General features: G+C 33.3%; 1 protein-coding gene across 4 annotated transcripts in view; it reads left to right on the top strand.

Moving 5' to 3' along the window:
* Positions 1–350: 350 nt before the first annotated feature.
* Positions 351–21,613, top strand: part of LOC118274597 (uncharacterized) — a 92,765-nt gene continuing 71,502 nt past the window's right edge. Inside the window, exons 1-6 of one of the 4 annotated variants that reach the window (XR_007706945.1) lie at positions 351–598; positions 722–886; positions 1,792–2,017; positions 5,846–5,949; positions 13,551–13,602; positions 15,465–15,753. Coding sequence is in view for 1 of the 4 variants with exons in the window: in XM_050704021.1 (XP_050559978.1) it covers positions 11,874–11,900; positions 13,551–13,602 (79 nt within the window). In the remaining 3 variants the exon portion in view is untranslated. Of the gene's footprint in view, positions 599–721; positions 887–1,791; positions 2,018–5,845; positions 5,950–11,581; positions 11,901–13,550; positions 13,603–14,241; positions 14,967–15,464; positions 15,754–21,613 lie in introns of those variants that run through there. The other 3 variants (XR_007706946.1, XR_007706947.1, XM_050704021.1) reach the window with 3 other exon arrangements.

Below are 21,613 nucleotides of genomic sequence, written 5' to 3' on the forward strand. Positions count from 1 at the left end.
TCCAATTTCTTGTTGATATTTTTAGTTCAAGGACGTTCCTTTTTTCAACTTCCTTGTGTTAGTGCATAGTTTAAATATGTAAAACTATTTTTTAAATAAATAAAGTAAACAAAAATTGTGGGAAAGACAAAATCAAAAAAAAAAAAAAAAAAATAAATAATAAAATTATTTCTGGTACAACTAAAAGAAAATTAGAAATAGAAATTACAAATAAAAAATACAAATATATTATTATTTATCTTTTATTAATTTTATTCGGAGAACAAGTATTCAACCGTTTTTTATAATATTACGGCCAGTAATAACAATTTAAAAAAATATGGGCATAGATTATAAACTTGCGATGCCGTTTTAAGATGGAAAAAAGAGTCTATAAATGATGGCACCAAAAAAAAAATTCATTGTTTGTAAAAGAAATCATAAAATATTAATGATTGATTGTTGTTTACAATAAATTAAAATGCTTCATGTAATGCGTAATAGTGAATTCGTAATTTGATAATATTGAAGTGACAATGATTGAATTGTATTGTACTTATGTAACTAAATTTCTTTTGAAAATTATTTGAATTGTTGGGGATTGGAAATGTGATATTGGGTAAGTACTTTGATAAACGGATCCTCAGAAATCACAACCTGTTTATTTTCTTCACCGTCATTTTCATTTCTAAGTACGTTTCTCCTGAGTGAGTAAGATTTATTTAAGTTGTCTTATTTCAAGTTTATTATAGTTTACGGACTATTAATGTAATGTGGTGGTGCTCGGCAACACAATATTTGACTGTACGATTCGGTGGCTGGGCAACGTGTAGTGGTTTCGATTCCCGCACGCTACAAGTTTTATGTAATCCACTAGTGTTGTGGTTCCGGCTCTAGGTGTCATGTGGTATGTAAGATTCTATTGTATGTTTTTTATTTTTATTAATATTAGGTATTTCTTCGTCATTATCATCATTGTCATCATATTAGCCAGAAGACGTCCACTGCTAAAGATAAGATAATACGTATTTGCTCAAACTAGTAACGACTTTATCGAAAAATGTTGATAATTATTCCGTAACCTAATACCGTAAAGGTAGCGATGTTTGTTTTCGTATCGTAACACCAAAACAATAACATCTTATTTGATAACATCACACCTATTGTCCCCACAACTATCTTTATTTTCCCGCCAAAGTTGTATAAACTATATATAACAATCATTTTTCGCCGGTAGTCATAAGAGTCGAGAGTTAACGAATGCAAATCTAAATGCTATAGAAAAGTTTCGCAAACCCTAAAAAGCATTTGGCTTAACTTGAGAATAAACGGATAATATTATATTATAAGTTTTTAAACTGACATGGTCACTAACACTATTATTAGAACTTATTACGGGATATTTACCATGTTTATTTAATTTGGCGAGTTTCCGATATTTCGGCACTGTTCTGTTCAGTTAATCCGTGATCATGGCGCTTGCAACAGTGCCGAAATATCGGAAACTCGCCAAATTAAATAAACATGGTAAATATCCCGTAATAAGTTCTAATAATAATATTATATTAATTATATTTGCGTAATCCATAGAAATTGTTATACAAGGTCTGGATGCGATGTATAGGTAAAGTTTATATTATGTTTATTTCATTAATTACCAATTCGTTTAGTTTTTTACGGATCTTGGTCCCGAATTCTGCTGCAGACGAGTAAACTCTGGTACAATTTCTGGCAGTCACGTTTTCTACCACTCGAACAATCAGATAGCTCATACAATGTTCTACCACAAAATAACTCTTTTTATCTGTACAGGTTCCATAAAAAGGAATAAGTTGTTCAAAAGCAATTTTCGCTAATGTATAATTTCGGCCCCATGGAACAAAAGCGCGGAGCCACCATGGATGGACATGAATCCTGTACAATTTCAAAATACATGCCACCGAAAATGTGCTGGCGGCCGGCCACCCGGTGCGGTCGGGAAGCGAGAGGACGTTCACACTGCGTCGTATAATAATGCTTGCCTAGCGAGTTGCTACCAGTAGGTATTATATTATTATGTATACTGTCGCATTGAAACAATTTCTTATCGAGGACATCTCTCAACTCATAGAAAAACATAAATGTTATAATATTAAGAAAACGCGTGCATTATGTTTATTATAACTGTTATTATTTCAAAGTCACATTTACGCCATACTTGGCTCTGATAACAGGTAATGAATCTAAAATATCTTACATTACTCTCGTCAGTAAGCTTAACTCCGCAACGGAGTCACGATTGGTCCGATGCAGATGCTTTCAAGGCAAGAAAGAAAAACTCATTAATGCCATCTAAGACACATTATCTGCAACTAGAGCACGCCGCGCCGCAGTATCTTTTAGGAGTAGAATCACAATTCCTCCGACCCATAGCAGGTACCTACGTAGTTGTGGGGTTACTTCCCTTCACTACTTGCGAGGGAAATCTTTGCATCGGGGTCGTGAATTAAGGGGACGTTGACCTCTTCTGATGTAATATTGTGTACACGTGTACAGTACTTATTAATATCATCTACACAATAAATGGCACCAGAGGTCCGTATCGTTGAGAACTTATTTCGATGATCGTAAAGCAACGATAAGAAAGACGACTACAGCGGACTGCTTGTACTCGCGTTCGCACAGAAAACGACCGCTTTCGGCAATGATCGTTGGAGGAGAAGTGATGACTCGTGTACCCCACTGAACTGCGAACCATGCTACACAGCGCCGAGTGTGCTCGCTATGGCTGGTTTCAGAAAAGTTAGAGACAGCGTTGTGAGTACACGTATTTTCAGTTCAAATAAGATAGAACAAATACTTAATGGATACGTTTCCATGGCGGTGTTGTGGTGATAGTGCGTAATGTGTATAGGTCAATTTTTCTCAATTTTAAAAGTGTTTTGTTTTACAGTGTTATAAAGCGTGTTAAATGTTATATTAATAGTTAATTTAAATGTTATAATTCGTATATATGTAAAATATTGACAACGGATTTTATTTATATTTATTTGTAAAACGGTACGTAAGCACTACTAAGTATTATTTGAAAACTTTGAATGAGTCTTATAAAATTTAACATTATTATAAGCCTGACGTAACTCGATACGAACACACCTATGTACGAGTCACGACTGAAAGCGTAGTGATACGGCGAAGTGCACTAGAATAATAATTATAGTGCAGTATTTAAAACACATTAGATATTACTTCCATTACGTTGGTTTCCTAAAATAAAATGTCTGATCACATATTTTTAGTTAATAATAATGTAATAAAATAATAATAAACCGCTTATCAGCTATCGTCATAACAACATCGGCATTTTTATATCAAAGAAAAAGATTTTAATTCTTTAGGAATAAAGTCTAAAATTGTTAGATCTGAGATTTTTTATATACAAACACATAGGTATGCTTTTGTAACTTATATGGCATGTTGTCCTTGTATAGATGCGGGCTTAGACAATGCGGATTATTTCAAAGTTGCATTTATTTTTATAAAATTTCGTTATCTTTTATTTACTTTCGAATGTAAACGTCTGACAATAAAATGGAATGAAAGAACAAAATTTTCGGCTTTCTACAAGTATTTTGTTCCCAATACTGAGTTGAGCTATTTACTTTAAATTAATTTGGTATTTTTTTGTTTAACTTTTGTCTCTTTAAGTCACATAATGAAGTATGACTACAATATACATTAGTGGGCAAAGCGTAGGCCCTGACATTTCACACGACACTCGTTTGTATAAATCCATAAAGTCCCAGTGGCGATGCCTTTGTCAGCATTGCGGTTCTATTCATTGTATACTTTTTTATTTTATGCTACTATTTTTTTTACATGTAGAGAAATGTGCACTTGCAATTTTTAACACGTACAGCAAATTCTAAGTTCCGAAGCTATACCAAACCGTGATGCATATATTTAAACACTAACTCGAGCATTATACATAGTTTGCACTATTGAATAAGTAACGTATTAAATATATTAATTGTCAATAATAATGACGAACATTTTAAGTAATTAATGTACTTGGTACATTGAGTTCACTTTCATGCTTACCAGCATTTATGTACGTATATGTACTTAAGACTATAGGTACTCTTTCCAATGGGAACGAATAATTCGTATTTTCTCTTTATTCGTACGAGAACTTCCGTTTCAAATTGATATCGAGCGCATGTTTGGGTGTCCTAGGCGTATATAACGCAATAGAAGCGTGGCTGTGTACTTTCAGACAGTCAAGGTTACGTCGTGTAACTCAATGTAGTTGACGGCCGTGGTCCTGCCTGAAATAAATGTTAATGTTACATAAATGCTACAAATATTTTAAATTCATTCAAAGTATTGTATTGCGATTTTGCATATATAACTTTTAATTATAAATTACAATTACTTTTTGTTTGTTAAAATTTATACCTGCTTTAGATTGCCGTTCAGTAACCCAATAAAAGTATTGCCGTGCAATTATCGCCATTGGGTTTGTTGAAATTGAATCGAATTTGAATAAACTACCCACCGACAGTTCATGACAGTAGGTATAGAAGCACCAACACAGAGTGTTTATTTAATTTAGGCTTTATGTCAATGCGGTTACTGTCGGAAATGGTTTGAGTGAGAAAACGGTGTTGTATTGCGGATTTTCCGCTACTGCAAGCATTTAACTTTGATATTTTTGGCGCAATGAACGTCATTATCTTTCGAGTAAATATTACAAAGGCTCTGCCACTTTTTGCTATGCTTGTTTTACTTGTATTGTATTTTATTTAAGATGATAATCTTTCATTAAATGAACGATTAAATGTGTCAAAATGTCAAGACATATTAATAAGATTATTTTAGTACTTTAAAAACCTTTGTTTCTTATGAAAAACTTTCTGTAACGACATACAACATACTTTTATGGTAATGTTGTTCATTACTGTAGCTACAGTGGCATAGCTAAATGAAATGAGCACGTTTATACACGATATGACATACAAGGCTATAACTAATGGTTATACGGTAGGTAAAGCCTGTTGTTAGTTAGCAGGTTTGCTGGAATTTTTACAGCCATTGGAATTCGGATACAACAAAAAAATTTAAAATAAAATAAATAATTTCGTCAAACCGTAGAGAAAGTAAATTGTACTTCTTACCCTAACAATATTTGTTCAGGTCAGTGAGCTTTGCTACTGTGGCAAAGTGTAGCTGGCTTTTAATGAAAACTGCAGTCGGCGCCACGAATCCCGCCGCTGCTTTAGTTGAAGCATGGTACCTATTTGAATAGAGGCCAACACTGGTGAAACATTCTCAATTGCACGGCAGAACTTATCAACATTTAGTTTATAAAAGTCAGAATTACGCAATAATTATTTAATAGTAAAATGTGGCGTAATTTTACCCTAGTCAGCTTTGTGAAAACTTTGTAACGTACTACGTACATTCTGTATGCTAGGGTTGTACTAAGATTGCAGTTAGACATGCTACTTAATGCAAGCGGCTGGAATCAAAAGCGTGCAATTTTCCACGTGAACCTTTACGTAACGACAGAAATTCCCGAGAACAAGCTGTGGACTGGGCGTTGCCTCTTGCCTACATTAGCATGTTTATTATATGGAAAGTGGCATCAACCACGCTACACAGTGTAGTTTGAAATTTTCAAAGTCAATTTACTGTAACTAGTCCTGAGGAAAATAGCTAAAAAAACACACTTAGTCAAAATGACTATGTACTACCAAAGTCGGATAACACAAAAGTACTACAAGTACCAAACATTATAAAATGTCTAATACTTCATAGGGATCCTAGAGTACGGTCCAAAGATTTTGTCGTCATGTCTAAAATGTGAACTAACTCTTTTTTACAGGTTGCGTGCAAGCTGGCCCCGTTTTGTCGAAACCAGATCAAAACGGCCTAGCCTCAAATAATGCGGCAAAAAGCTACAAAAGAAAATCGCCCTTATAAACTTAGGTATGTGGTTTAATGTTCCAGCGTCTCTAGTTTAAGTTGGCTTTGAATACTTTCTTTTCGTTCTTTAAATACCAGTTTTATATTTTTGGAACGGAATTTTTATTTTTAAATAGATTCGCTACGATGAACGACACGGGGTGTGCGATAACAATGAACTTATTATATTTTATTTAAATTTTGGAATTACATATTTTGTTATTTACAGTAAGGTTTTTTTTGGAAAAAAAAATAGGTGTAAAAGGTATATATACATACTCGAGTATCAACAAATTATGATCAAAATTTGTATTCCGATTGAAAATTATGTTCGAAATATGTGTTTCGAACAGATATGAATAGGACTAGGTTTATTATGGTTTAACATTTTACCAAATATTTTTGAATTTCCTTTTCCTTTCTTACAACAATTGATCGAGCCAGAAAGTTCGCAGTACCCAAAATTTAACCCAAAAGGTTCACCCTCGCTATTTTTATCTCTGTCACACGTTACCATCGAGGGAAGTCCCTCTCATACTTACCTAACAAATCGATACTTTCCGAGGATTACGTCACTCACCGAGGCCTAAATCTACTGTGGTTTCATCATCCAATTGACCTAATATGAAATTAGAAAATTAATTTATAATAATATTTTTTATATTACATACGCTGCAAAAATTTTCTAATTTATTAAAAAAAATAACTGTAGTATTGTCATGATGTTACATTTACTGATGTTTAAAATTAGTATATTAGTAAGCTGATATTATTTCAAATGTTATTTTATTAGTATATTCGAACAGGTGCAAAATAGCGCAATGCGTAGCATGAGTGACTAACGTGCGAAAATGAAATGTTCGCTCAGATTAAACTGGTAAAGGCTAAACACAGTAGTTACACAATAGGTTATTCATCCCATAACTATTAAAATTTAATCGGATAAAATTAAGTAAGCCTTGCATATTCCTCGATACTGTTCCTACGAGGATCAATATCCAAGCCGGTATTACAATATTGATATTAGAAAACTTTTTCTAATATGAATATTGTAATAAACTAGATGTTCACAAGTTCCAAATAAATGACTGTAGTAAATAACTTTACGATCGTCGACTCGTTCAATTTACGCTCGTATTTCTCGGTGAACTAATATAAAAGGAGAAAAGCTAATTATGTTGGCCTCAATCTCGCAAATTGATCACGCTGAACAGTTTTGCTCGTGTTGCATGGCTGCTCGCCTGTACCTTTTGCGCTAACACATTTTACACGCACGAGGCGAGCCGTATTAAACAAACCTTACAAGTGTCTAATCAACGTGGCGTTTAAAAATTAGTGTTTGCCTTAGTAACTAAATAATTTTGTCATTCATTATTCTTCCGTCCGTCGCGCGTCGTAATTATATTATTCCTTTATTATTATCGTGGTAGAAATATATTTATAGACATTTAATTTTAATTAATCAGTAACAATGCTCAACAAATTCTAGTAAGCTTTCGTTCAAATTATGGTTCTATGCGGCAAACTAATCGAACAGACTGCGACTCATAATAAGCAGAGTTCGATGCTGGTACCTCACTGAATCATAACTAGGCCATTGAACCGTTTTATGACACTCCTGTGAAAGGGGCGGTGAACTAAGCAGAGCTTATTCACACCTCTATCTACGTATGTACATCAGTTGAGGTACCAACCCTACTAGTGCCATCTCTGGAAGAGCGTACACAGCTCTGCGCAAATATCTCGTTGTGCTAGTCATCGGTAGTACTACAGCACAATTAGTTTTTATTTTAAAAGTTTGTTTCTTTTATAACAAATTTTATTCAACTTATACCTACTTGCTTTTGAATAGGTGATTACCTATTTCAAGTACTTACCTATGCTAACAACAAAACAAACATTTATTTTTGTCATGTAATTTATTTTTATTTACATAGAGGAATGTACACATTAATAGGTATTTTAACAAACGGGGATTAATAATTATATTGTGGTGCCCACGTCACATTGACTAAGAAACTGATACCAGCACCACCTACCGGTTTTAGAGACAAACATGCATACAGATGATATTGTATGAAACTTTAGGTAAATGTTTTCCCAACAACAACGCCATCTGTCGGACGCAACATATCTCCATAGTTTCACAATAATGCCTTTCCACACTAAAATATTTTACTAAGTGCGTTATACAAGAATAATATAGATGGCATCACAGTTTCCTTATCAACCTAATTATAATACATTACAACAATTCACAATACAATTTAACATATAAGTATTATTCACATTAAACACGATTTATTTCAATTAATAAAAATGTTATCCTGCTTATTTACAATGTCAATATAAATGAAATCACATGGTTTGGCTTCAATCCGCAAAGCGCATGCGTAAAATGCCGCGTGGCTTGGATTTCATTACTAGGAACGCGTGTTTATGTGAATAAGTTTTGTTTTTAAACAGATAAATGACAACAATAACAACTTAATCAATAATTTAGAAAACATTTTACCTTTATAAATATCTCGATCTCATGCTTGTTTTGCATGTCAATTCTGTAAGAATAATATGCAAAATATAAAAATAAAGATATATCTTAGCTCTCTAAGGTGAAAGACGGGGTAGTTGTGCTTAGTGATAGCGCGGGCTACCAGCCGGGGACCTAGCTGTACGCCAACTGCCGGTGCCTAAACTATATGAGAAGCTTGTATTTCAGTCATGCGCACTGTGCCTGTTTCTGCAGTTTGATTTATTGCAAAAATAACTTCATTTCAACCTGTTTAGGACCACTAATACTATTGGCTAATTCTGAATTAGCGTGTCAAATAGCATGTTTAATTGTTTTAAGGTTTACCACTACTAGATACAAGATTGTAAGATACTATCGTACAAACCTGAAACTTTTAAGAACCTGTTTTTAAGTTAACCATTTGTTAACTTAAAAACAGGTTCTTAAAGGTTCTCTTTAGTTGTTGAACCAACAAGATTATATACAAGATTATATAGGTCGGCTATCAGTGTTTACTACTTAGCAACTACTATTTATACTGATTAGTGTCTCTATACTGAATTAAGTTTGTTTTTTTTTTTGTACCTATATTGCCAACTCAGAAGGTAGATATTGTTACGCACAATATTCAAGACTAGCTACTTCCGCGCGGTTTCACCCGCCCTGCTCGGCTCCTATTGGCCATAGCGTGATGTTTTGTAGCCTATAGCTTTCCTCGATAACTGCACTATCCAACACAAAAATAATTATTCAATTCGGGCCAGTAGTTCCGGAGATTAGCGCGTTCAAACAAACAAACAAACAATCAAACAAACAAACTCTTCAGCTTTATAATATTAGTATATATTTTATAGATATGAATTTTGGGGTTCCGATTTGAAACTCACTTAACAACTATGAAACAGAAAGGACTACCGCCTGATCAGGAAGAAGGACTGCGCCTTAGATTGTTTGAAAACTTGAAACTCATGAAAACTAACTGGTGGTGCCAATCAGCGTTCGCGCTAAAACTTAACGGGTCAATCAAAGTTCAGTATTTTAATTCCCCGCGCCTATCATACCTATTGAATTCAATTTTTGGCAGGTAATGACAGAATCAAGACCTTTTTGAACCATTCTCCAACAACCAACTCAAAAACTCAAGCTTAAACACAAAAACCTCAAGAATCAACCAACTCTCAAAAACTCAAGCTTAAACGCGTAATAAACATATTTCTTAAACACTTATAATAATTAGATGAATAAGCAAACATGGGTTTGCAAAGTAATCAACCGTTTGTTGTAATCAATTCGGTGTATTTTTAATATCAAGTAACATATATTGTCATTATCTTACGTAATACGCCCTTGTTATACTCACCCTAATATAATAATTCTTCTCACATGTTCATATTAAAACTAAACTTAACACTCACATTATGTCGGACAGCGACACATTATAAGGAGAGCGAACAGCAACTAAGTAATCACTCAATGTTTCCGAACTCCTCCACATTTATGCCGTGCTAGTAACTGGGAAGCGTTTCGTTGCCATGGTTACGGCCGAGCGTCCGAGTTATAAGGACTACTGCGCATGTCTTTGTAAAAGAAATTTTTATTGCCATGATACGGGTTTACCGTGTTTACCATTTTATTATTGAAAGCTCTTGTGCTATTAAAGAGAGATTTTATGTACATACTTACGTAGACGTACCCAATATAGGATTTAAACTACGTATCTGTACGCAATATTACCTAATACAATCTAACAATTATTGTGTTTAGATAAAAAAAGGCACTTGGCATATAATTTTAACAAGTAGATAAAACACGATGAAAAGAAATAAAACCTTTTAGTACATTTCCAATTTCTATCTATAGTGTTCAAATGAGTTTCTTAAGCCTCAAGTGACCTCAAGTTTACGGCCTCAGTCAGCTACAGTCCACGGTAATTGCCTACGACAAAGTTTCTTGTAACTTTGCAGTCTCTAACAGCTATTCTACTTATTTATTTTCAAAAATCAAGGAAATTAAAAAAATCTTAAAAATTTATAGATTTATTAATTACATTTTATTCCATAATAGCTACTCCCTCGCGGTTTGCGCTGCTGGACCTTTATTGATAACTAGCTACTTCCGCGCGGCTTCACCCGCTCTGCTCGGTTCCTTTTAATCGTAGCGTGATGTTTTATAGCATATAACCTTCCTCGATAAATGCGCTATCCAACACCAAAATAATTATTTAAATCGGACCAGTAGTTCCTGAGATTAGCGCGTTCAAACAAACAAACAAACTCTTCAGCTTTATAATATTAGTATAGATTTTTCGTTAGTGCGAAAATTCTTACAAGAAGATGCGGTTGAAAACGAACCATGAAGTTCACTTGGTTTAGGCCCGTGGACTTCATTAATACCGAACTTTTTAAAATTTCGAGAAAAGGAAAGACCAATAAACTTATCATAAAGAATTATTCAATTAAAACCAATAGTTACGGAGATGAGTGCATTTAAAAATACTCTCACAAGAGCTCAGTTTCACAAGAAATATATTCTTGTGTAGCTGAAGAGTATAAAGAAGAATATAAAGCTGAAGAGTATACCTTCTATAGGTATACATTAAAGTAAAAATAAATAAATATTTATTTATTCCATATATTTATTTAAAATTATCTAAAATTTCATTTTTAAATACTATTAAAAAAATAAAAACATATTACATGTTTTTAATTTTTTGGCATATCTTTCCAAAAGATACAACAATTTTTAGGTAACGTCGTATTGATTTATCGTATAAAATGTGACTGCTTGACGTTATTTTTTTTTTTCAAATTGCGCTGAGGTCAATGATCTATCAGCCCTCACACATATTTTGGGTGCCGGGTGTTATAAAGAGGGGTGATCGAAACGAACTCATCTCGTTTTTGAATTTGGATAACTAAAATAAACATGCTTTTAATTAGGAATATCGTAAAATATCATGAAAATGTTTCGTGTACATAAACGCCAGATCGAGTGCCCAAGTGTTCTTGCGAGACTCATGCAATGGAAGAAAGAAAAAAAAGGATGAGATTGAGAGAGATGATAAATTTAGCACGTGCAAGTTGAATACGGGACTGGTACTGGGTGAACTAAAGTGAGAGCGAGAGGGAAGACTCGCGACGTCTCTTGTGTCACGTCACGTATTGTTTACAATTCAGCCTTTAGTAAGAACAAAGTAGTTGGATGACTCGCACGTACTTTAATTTTTTACTTTGAAATAAGTTTGTTGTGTAGTTTTAAACCTGAAATAGTTGTGTGTTCTTGTCTCTATTGGAAGAATTTGTTACTTATATCGTAAAATTTATAGAATGTGCCATCCTAAACAGTGTAATTAATAAATTATGTGATCTGTGGTATTCTGCACGAGCCTGGGCCGAGTGCAGCGCATCGGCATTCGCAGTTTAATTTAATAAGAGTAATGTTTGTCCATTCTTCTTATGTAAAGGTAAACAATGGATTGTGAATACTATAGTGGCATTCCTCTGCTATTGTATGGACTACGTACACAAGCGAACTCTGCACTGTAAACTGTAAATAATTTGCTAAAATTTGGAACTGTGCTAACTGTATATTTATTTTGTATTACTTACCCTTTCCTTACTCTGCTTTAGCGATTAATTATACTAATCAACTGTATTTGTGGATATTGCAATGGTTTTGGTTGGTTTTACAAACAAAACAATTATTACATAGAAGTCACTTCTATGTAATAATTATTTTGTTTGTAGCTACCTAATATACTAACATAGTGCACTAATATATGTCTATTTAGTTATTTGCTTATTGTACCTAATTGTAAATCTTGTTGGTTACCGTAATCTGTCAAATAACTGAACTTTTTATAAGAAGTTGCCTTTCGTAATAACTTACTAATATAGCAATATGTTAAATCATGTGTAATGTTGAGTAAAAATAAACTATTAAAGTACACTGTGTTTTATTGACTTCTTTTTTTTGCCATAGCTCAGCGATAGATATGTACCTACTAAGCTTAAATGTGGTTTGTCTTTATTTTACTGAAGTACAAATATATTGGTAGCATCTGCTATGTTTTTCCGACCCAGTAATAGATCCTTATAGCTATGTTAACACCTGCATAAAAGCCTCAGAGTACCTTGAGAGTCGAATATATTTTATATTAATTATCATCTATAAGTGTATATAAATAATACGATTAAATAACATAACTATCTGGTATGAAACTACTTTTGTTGATGATCTGATGATGAATGATCATGTTGTACCGTTAGGTCATTACTGTACCTACATATAATAATCTTTCCTTAATTTATTCAAATGCGAATTGAAGATTTACGTACTTTTTAAATTAATCTTTAAGTTTATTTTAAATACATAGGAAATTAGAATTATAATTAGCAAGGTTTTTTTATACCCATGTATACTAAAATTCAAATTATAATCTTTACAATTATCTTGAACTATGTATTTATACGCATATTTCACTCAAAAGTTAACTAATGTCGCAGCTCGCAGTACTCAATAATTCATCTCTCACGAACATATGACATCCTGGTAGTTAAAAATTGTTGCCATGTCGATTCGCTGCCCGCCGGAGTCAATGAGATCAGATGATAAACCAATTGATCGACTAGTCGTGCAACTTGACAGCTCAGTTGTGGGATGGTTTAAGTTAAAATCAGTTTTGTTAGGAATAACATCCAGATTGGTATTAGACTGTGCCCTAGATTATTAGTTCTGTCTAAGCCTTTGTCGGATGTTTGTTTCTTTATCTGATATGAGTGTAAACAGTAAACACACTGATGTCAATGGAATAGAGCCTATATGTATACATAATTTGCAGGTATAATTAACTGACATGTTTAAGTTAATCTGCAAACAATTATTTCGAAAGGCTTAATTATTATGGTTATTTATAACGTGATATTTCGATGATTATGTATAGTTAAATACCGAAACAAGTTCTAATTAACTCAGCTCAGTGATAGAAATGACTTTAAGGATATATATAGTATAAATGTAATTTATTTGCCGCTACCAGCTAATGTTATACATAGCGTGTTTAATCAATCGGTTCATTAATAATTCTTTTACAAGATCTTACTTACTTTTTCAGGAGCAATCAGCACGCTTCCAAACCTGCTGGCAAAGTGCGCAACACTATGCAGGTAAAGATAAAATACTTTCGTAAAGGATGGTAAATTAATTATTTTTCTCCTTAACAGTTAGAATAATAAAACATATTGGACAGTTGGATAAGATAATCTATAACATAACATATTAAATGAAAAAAACATTGTCTCATTTCAGTGTTATCAAGCAATTTCTCTTTACTTAAGTACGTGTGATCTAATCTAAAAGCGTTTCAAATAGCGTATTGTATTGTCCAATATTTTTATTTATCAAACTTTCTATACCAAAGTGTTTTTTGACTTCTTCATAATCATGTCCATTTTATCTCATTTACACCATGGGTTGTAAAAATTACTGTCGTGACAGTAGCTAATGTAATGTGTTTGTGGAATAGTGATATTACTACCTTGTGTACATTTGTGAACGTATTAGATTGACTCATTTTTGCTCAACCAACTTATTTAGTTGTATTACCTAAGGCTGGCGTAAAATACCTCTTACTTATGTTAGTTTAGTACTGAAAACACCTCGCATACTTGAGTAGTAATTATCAAACATACTTTAGGCTACGTTCCGTAGGATTCTCCACTTCGTCAAGATTATCACAATCACTCACAGAATCAAATTATTCCATTTCTCACTAGTTAATAACTTTTTACTTCTTTAAACAACAGTTGTGGTCCTCCATATAACAAAGGCATAATCATGCGTGTAAGTGCATGCACGTATGTATGTGGCACGGCTCCGCATTTGCATGCGGATAAACATGGTTAGAAAATCCCAACGAATAATCGTCGAGCAGAGAAAGCCCACCAGGCACGATTATCTTGCGTTGCGTGGTCAGAGGATTTTCCTTTTCCGAACTTAGGGAACTTTACTCCTATTTAATTTAATCTTAACTTAGATTTGGACATAGTATTATTTTGTATCAAAAATAAATTTACTTGTTGGCCGTCGATGTAATATTAGAACGCACAATTTATCGATTTTTCTATTATACTTAGGAACTGTAAAGCAAAATTTAAAATAAACATGTATTTACAAAAATATATAAAATTGCCCTCTTTTGGGACTTTTATGTACTTCTGCGCGATCTGTGCCGTTTTGAACGCAAACAGTTGGTATAGGGTTTGATAGATGGCGTTGTCTCTAATAAGTAAGGGTAATGTAAAAAGGTTAACAGCACGAAATTGTGTTTGACTAAAAAGAAACAAATGTTTTTTTTTTTGCTTTATGGTTATTTTGTACATCAACCTATTCATATTGTACGAAACTTAAAATAAAATATGTTATTCGTTTATAATTTTTATAACGTCAATCTGTTTAGTAGACAATCCTGGTTCAATTAACCATTATTTGTCAACATTATATTATAATTATAGATAAATCTTGAATGCGTCAGTTTCTATAATCATCATTTATTTTTTATTCAAGTTAAAGTTTAGTTTTTTAAAGTCTCTAAGAATGATTTCTAGCACCATAACTCGTAGTACTTGTATCATTACAAGACAAATAAATGCGATATTATTGAGATTAGCATTATATATAATGGGAATCAATATTTTGAGTTATGTTTGAATCGTTTTATTCAGTAAAATAAATACTTGAAACCTTGAAAATATAACAAAAATCATTCAAAAGAGATTTTGATTTATTCTAAAGGTCTTTTGTGAATTTGCATTAAAATAAAGACTAAGGTTTATAATGTTTTCAAAAACTTCCCGGTCGTAACTAACAAACTACTAAAATAGGAAGCAAAAGGGTGGCCAGCACATGCAGGACTTGAACCTGCGACCTTCGCGTTTCAACCACGTACGCGATGCTCTACACCATCCAACTGAGCTAATGTGCCAGGTACTAACCCTGTCGAAATTTGCGATCTCTTTCGTCCTTGCAGTGCAGCCAGCTACATCAGCGCCCTATGTCCTTGGATAATAACGGATGCAACTGCGGCCAGACACGGAACTAACGCAAGTACTGACAACCCCTCCCAACTCAACACACACACACGAATGTCCCTGTGTGTTGTTTAAATATCATATTGTTCTACATAAAAAAGTTCTGTAGATAGAAATAAATGAAATAGTTATTAATAATATTTTTTTAATATCTACAGGTTTCTCTGAATGTTGGAAAATGTTACCTTTATATTTTTGCTTCTTTTAAAATCAAGGAAAAATATTTGGGCCTATGAAAATTCTAATGCAGTTGGAATTTAATAATTGGTCAGAAATCATGAATATAATTGTAAAATAGACCTTTACAATTGAGTGACAACATTTTTATATCTTATATGTATATCTATTTTGAGAAAAAGAAAATATGTGGTACAAAAGTATGTATATATATATATAAGATTTTGAAATAATTCTATCAAAATCTATACTTTTTTACTAAGTAGATAACTAAGTTACAATATAATTAACCAGTTGTTTTAGTATATTGTGTACTTATGTATATAAGTCTATGAGTCTAGGTACATAATCTATTAATAGGAATCGCTGTTCATTTGTGTCTATATTGGCTAGAGTCTTGTCTAATTTTTTTGTCATTTCTGTTACTTGGGTGTGTGTGGTTTGGTCATGTTCTCATAATGAGCAATTCAGTTAAGGATATGGCTAATTTTCATCTTAAAATAGTTGTGAAATTAACTTCCACAAGGACAAGTTTAAAATGTAAATAAAATGTAAAGAGATGGTTTTATTTGTTCTTGTAAAGTGGCATCAAGGAAATTTATAAAATAATCGTCGTTGTTGGACCTTTACTGTTGACTGTTGGTAATTAAATAAAAGTGCTGGAAATACAGGTCAGATTTCTGAATTACAAATATTAAATTTAATGTTTGAATTTTCAATCACGATTTACGAGGTTATATAGGAACAATTTTCAACTCTAATTATTACATTTTGAATAGGCCAGTAAATATTTTCGTAACAGCATTCCAAAAACTACCCCTATGCTCGATAGATGGCGTAGCTCGATTTAAAAGCAAGCTATCGTTTGCTTCACTCGGTTTGGTTAGGGTGGATGGCTGCAATGAACAAAGGGCGTACATTTCTCTGGAAAGTACGTCGGGCATGATATGTGTTCATATTTTTGGATAAATCCATTAAACACGGCTAGTACGTGTTGTGGATTTGAGAACAACTAGAAAACACTCAATAGATAATAATTATACATATATATTTATAGGGCTAGGTAGATATATTAGGTCTATAAGAAGTACAACTATAATATCACATATTTATTCATTGCATTCGAATATTTATAAAATAAGCTCTACCTGTGTGAGAGTGACATCTCAATAAGGCTTCCCAAATCATGATTTATTCTAATCTTTGTATGAACGAATTATTTTTTAATCCATTATTTTCTTACGACCGCGCTGACATTATGCTTTACCTAAGGCTTCACCACACATTCAATAGACTTTAATAGAGTATGTAATTTTTTTTTATTTTGCACATTATGTAACTGGATTCAGCTTCTTATTAATATTTTGTTTTGCACCATTTCTCGGTGCCGTGCCGGTACGTCATGCCGCTTGTATTCGAGTGATCGCAGAGCTCAATACTTTGGGATTTGGATCAAAATGATGGGATCCCAATGTAAAGATATAATATTAATTTCTCATAAGTAACTAATGAGAAGTTGAAACCTAAATTATGGATCATTTTTGTCAATCGTTTTGTCAAATAATTATTGTTTGTTGCAAGTCTTTTTACATATTTTCGTTGAATAATTGACGACTGACGTTCAAATTAAACCAATACGAATCCAAGTTAGCCACGGAAGGGTGTAGATCATTGTACAACCCTAACATGGCCAAGAATTAAATGCATCGACGATATCCTTTACAAAAGTAATGCGATAAACTGTATTCGTGTTGGATTACACTTGGCGAGAAAGTGGATTGCGTCCAGATCAATGTTTCACATTTTAAATTGAAAAAAAAATTATGCAATGTCTTTATTCTTGCCGAAGTATTTTATATATAAAAAGTTACCTACTTTATTTTTTATGTAGGTATAGGATTTCGATAAAAGTAAAATACATAATACAACTTAGTATCTACCTATATCTAGTTTTGTTGTTTGTAATAATTAAATAGTAGTCAAGTGCTTTTTCTTGATCTTATCTTTAGGTGTTATCGTGTACTTCTGAGTCATTATCGTGATTTTTATAATTTTTCACCATCGAATTTTTCATACCGTTTTCAATCAGTTTAATATTTTTCCAGATGTTTGACAATTAGATGTCATTTACTGCAAACTCGTTCCGTAAGTTGCGGTTGCTCTCTCTCTCAAAATATTATATATTATAGATAGCATAGTGTTCTCTACTTCGTATATGCTCAACATAATTCGTCCGGCCCTGTTTCATTTGATAAGGTCGACGATAATAAATTAGGTTTTATTATTTAGTATTTATTAATAAATAAAAATTAATCCATTTACTGTAACTCTAATCCGGTATTTTACGGTTTTGAATGCTCCGGGTACTCCACTATATGTTCGGGTCGGCAAACGGTGTGCAAGACTATTATAAAATTTTTAATGTTTTCTTAAGTCCACGTTAGTGAACTTTACAAAAATTACGCTTTACCTTCAATACGAATTAAAGCGATGGCACTTCCTCACAGACGTCGCGCGCCGGCTACCCTAATGAAATCGCGGTAACGAAACCATAGCTCGCTTTTAAATCGAGCAGCACCATCTATCGAGCTTATGGGTAGTTTTGGAGTGAATGGTTGTAATTCGTTTTTAATATTAGATGGTAAATGAAATTTACGATTTTATAGCTTCCAAACGGTTTTATATAAATTGAAATTGTATAAAAATGTTGTTGATACTAAATTAAGCGTGCAGTAACTTGCTCTTTGATGTAGCACAAAGTTGTAGACAAAAGGTGTATTTTTTAGTATTAAATACTGTTTCTAAAGATAGGAAAAATTATAGGTAATTATTTACTGTTTAAATAGAACTATACACTAAATATAATATGCTATTAATTCGCCGTCTGTACCAATACAGTCAAAAACTACCCCTATGCTCGATAGATGGTGTTGCTCGATTTAAAAGCAAGCTATCGTTTGCTTCACTCGGTTTGGTTAGGGTAGGCCGCGGTGCAGCGATACGTTACTCCTGTCAGTTTTATTAACTTACCTCGAAACAAAAAAGAGGTGAATTTTTGTATAAGTCCATTCACGTGGGCTTAAGAATACCATAAAATCACCGAAGTTATGTTACTTCAGTTCATCAGACAATATAATTATAATTCATCGTATCTGTGCTGAAACAGGCCTCTTCCAATAAATCTCAAAACTGCCGGTTGATAGTATTTACATGTATATCATTTTAAATTGTACTATAAGGAACACTGTTTGTTCACTTGTTCACTGAAAATGTAGGGGCGTAATATTTTCTTGAACAACTTCTAGTCGTTTTTCATTATATCTTTTATTGAATAAAATGACACTCCTTTTTCTCCTATTACGGTTAAATATACTTCTCTTGGAGGACTAAGGGGGAGGACTTTGTTCAGCAGTGGTCGTCTCTCGGCTGATGATGATGATGATACTTCTCTTTATAATAAAATTTTGGTGTTTTGCCTCTTTGCGTAACAAATTTTGTTTTGTACAGTGCATTCGCTTCTTGATACGGCTGTGCCATGCCTCAACACAGTTATTGGTTCTATGTCTATCACCGACACAACTTACATTTGCATTTTTTTTTGGCAGCCTTTCGTTTACGAAATTATGTTTAAAATTTTCGACTTCTTTATTTTTCTTAGAATTAACATTAACAATTGCGTTCCACCCAGCAGAAATCAGGTTTTTGGCAAAGATTAAACTGCTTTGCCTTTCTCTATACAACTCTTTGGTAATGGAAAAAACATCCAGTTATTTCGCATTCTGGGATTACAGTTTTCATACCTAGCGTTAATTTGAGCCTTCTCGTAATCACATTTGAAATTGTTAATTACAATCTCAAATTTATCTTTTAGTACAGAGAAAACACGAATGTATGTTTCGGTGGTCTTCTCCGGGAGAAGTCCGTATACCATGGCTACTACAAAAGTATGCTTTTTGATACTTTATATATCCATGTGAATACTGTTCAGCTGATAGAAGGGTGAAGGTACAAATTTAAAAGTACCATTTGCTCGAAATAAGGGCATCCTTTATAGCCTTTAAAGAGAGAGCGGTATTAAAATTTAGTTACTTATTTGTGTTTCCATATTCAGTAATTAAAAACTTATCTTTCAGAATATCCGGTAATTTTACATCTTTCAGGTTGTTAAATTTTATCGATTTAACATTAAGCACATTTTGCGAGCCCTATACATTGAACACTTTTGGGAGTTGAATGAGGGTACGTTAGATGTGTTTGTATTGGAATTACTATCATCGTTCGAAATATCTAACCCAGTAAAACACTCCTCATACAACTTACGCACGGGCGAGTAGCGGGTGCTTACTTTTCTTTTAAAATCTTGTTGTGATAAGTGTATACGGATGCGTAGGTACTCTTCCTCAATACTCTGGTCCTTTCGCTATTTATGGTGATGGACACCGCACAGTCGCCTCGGTTCACACATCGACCCGTCTTTATTTCTCTCTTTGCTATTATAGTCCAGTCAATTTAGGAATTCACCTCGGAATTCGAGATACCCAGCTGTAATTTTGTATATACTTGTACAGGGTGTCCCTGAAGTCGACGTCCAACAGGCATCAGATGATCGGCAAGGTTCCAAAAGTTATCAGAAAAATATAAAAAAAATTCTAAGTCCTACAGTTTTTAAATTACAGTGACTTATATGTTATCCACGAAAAAGTACACCCTGTGCCAGTCTTTTGACTCTTGTTGCTACAAATCTTTATTTTTTCGGCTGCAGTCTTCCTTACATTATCCTGAATAGTGCTCCAGTAATATGGAATCATAAATTCTTAGCCAACTGCTTTAGATTGGAAAACATTGTTAGTTTTAGAGGAACCAAATACTCTGAATAAAATTTTCACCTTACTTTAAGTGACTGTACTGAATAAATTATGTATGGCGCTAGTAGTGGCAAATTTCACCAAAGTTGGCGCATTTAATAAGGATTATAAAATGGTATAGCACTTTGCACATTTTTTTTTAAATTCGACACAAAAAAAGATTTTTCAATGAAACTCCGTTTCGATAAATTTATTTGAACTTACTAAAAATTCTTCTAGTGTACTCAAATCATACGTTATAACCTCGTATGCACTAGACAGCACTTTGCACGCGATTTGTTATCATCATGTTGAAAATCAGCGAGGATCTCTTGTCTAACAACATTGTCTGTCTACTCATGATTTCGCTTGCAGCTTTCGTCGGCAATATTACTAGACTTACTAGAGGAACTGATGTTGTATAGGTATCATGTTTCACTAAATAATATTAAATGAATGCAATATGATGTTCATAGTGCATCAAACACATTATCGAATGTGTAGTAAAATCAAAAGGAACGGACGCGGCAGATTCATGTACACAGCATATCGACGCGGTAGTGGTATGGTGTACATGAGCCCTTACGCACAATTACTCGTCATATCCCCATCAAAAAAAAAAAAAAAGAAATGGGTGAATCCTCCGATTAAGTTACGTGTTCATGCCTTGTGATCAAATGCGGGATGAAGCATCAAATATTCTTTAGTTTGTCGAGAAAGAGTTATTTGCACCGTTACAAGGAATTGCAGGTAAAGCAAAAAATAATTTAAAAAATAAATAATAATCAACACGGCGCAAAAAAGCCAGTGCTCAGCTAAAATGCCGAAGCCCGAGTACGATGGCTCGAGATGCACAACACCAGTTCGTCTAGCGATAATATTGCTGACGAATGCTGCAAGCGAAGTCACGAGTAAACAGACAATGTTGTTTGACAAGAGATCCTCGCTGATTTTCAACATGATGATAACAAATAGCGTGCAAAGTGTTGTCTAGTGCATACGAGGTTATAACGTATGATTTGAGTACACTAGAAGAATTTTTAGTAAGTTCAAATAAATTTATCGAA

The sequence above is a fragment of the Spodoptera frugiperda genome, chromosome 25 (assembly GCF_023101765.2).
Source record: "Spodoptera frugiperda isolate SF20-4 chromosome 25, AGI-APGP_CSIRO_Sfru_2.0, whole genome shotgun sequence".
Lineage (NCBI taxonomy): Eukaryota > Metazoa > Arthropoda > Insecta > Lepidoptera > Noctuidae > Spodoptera > Spodoptera frugiperda.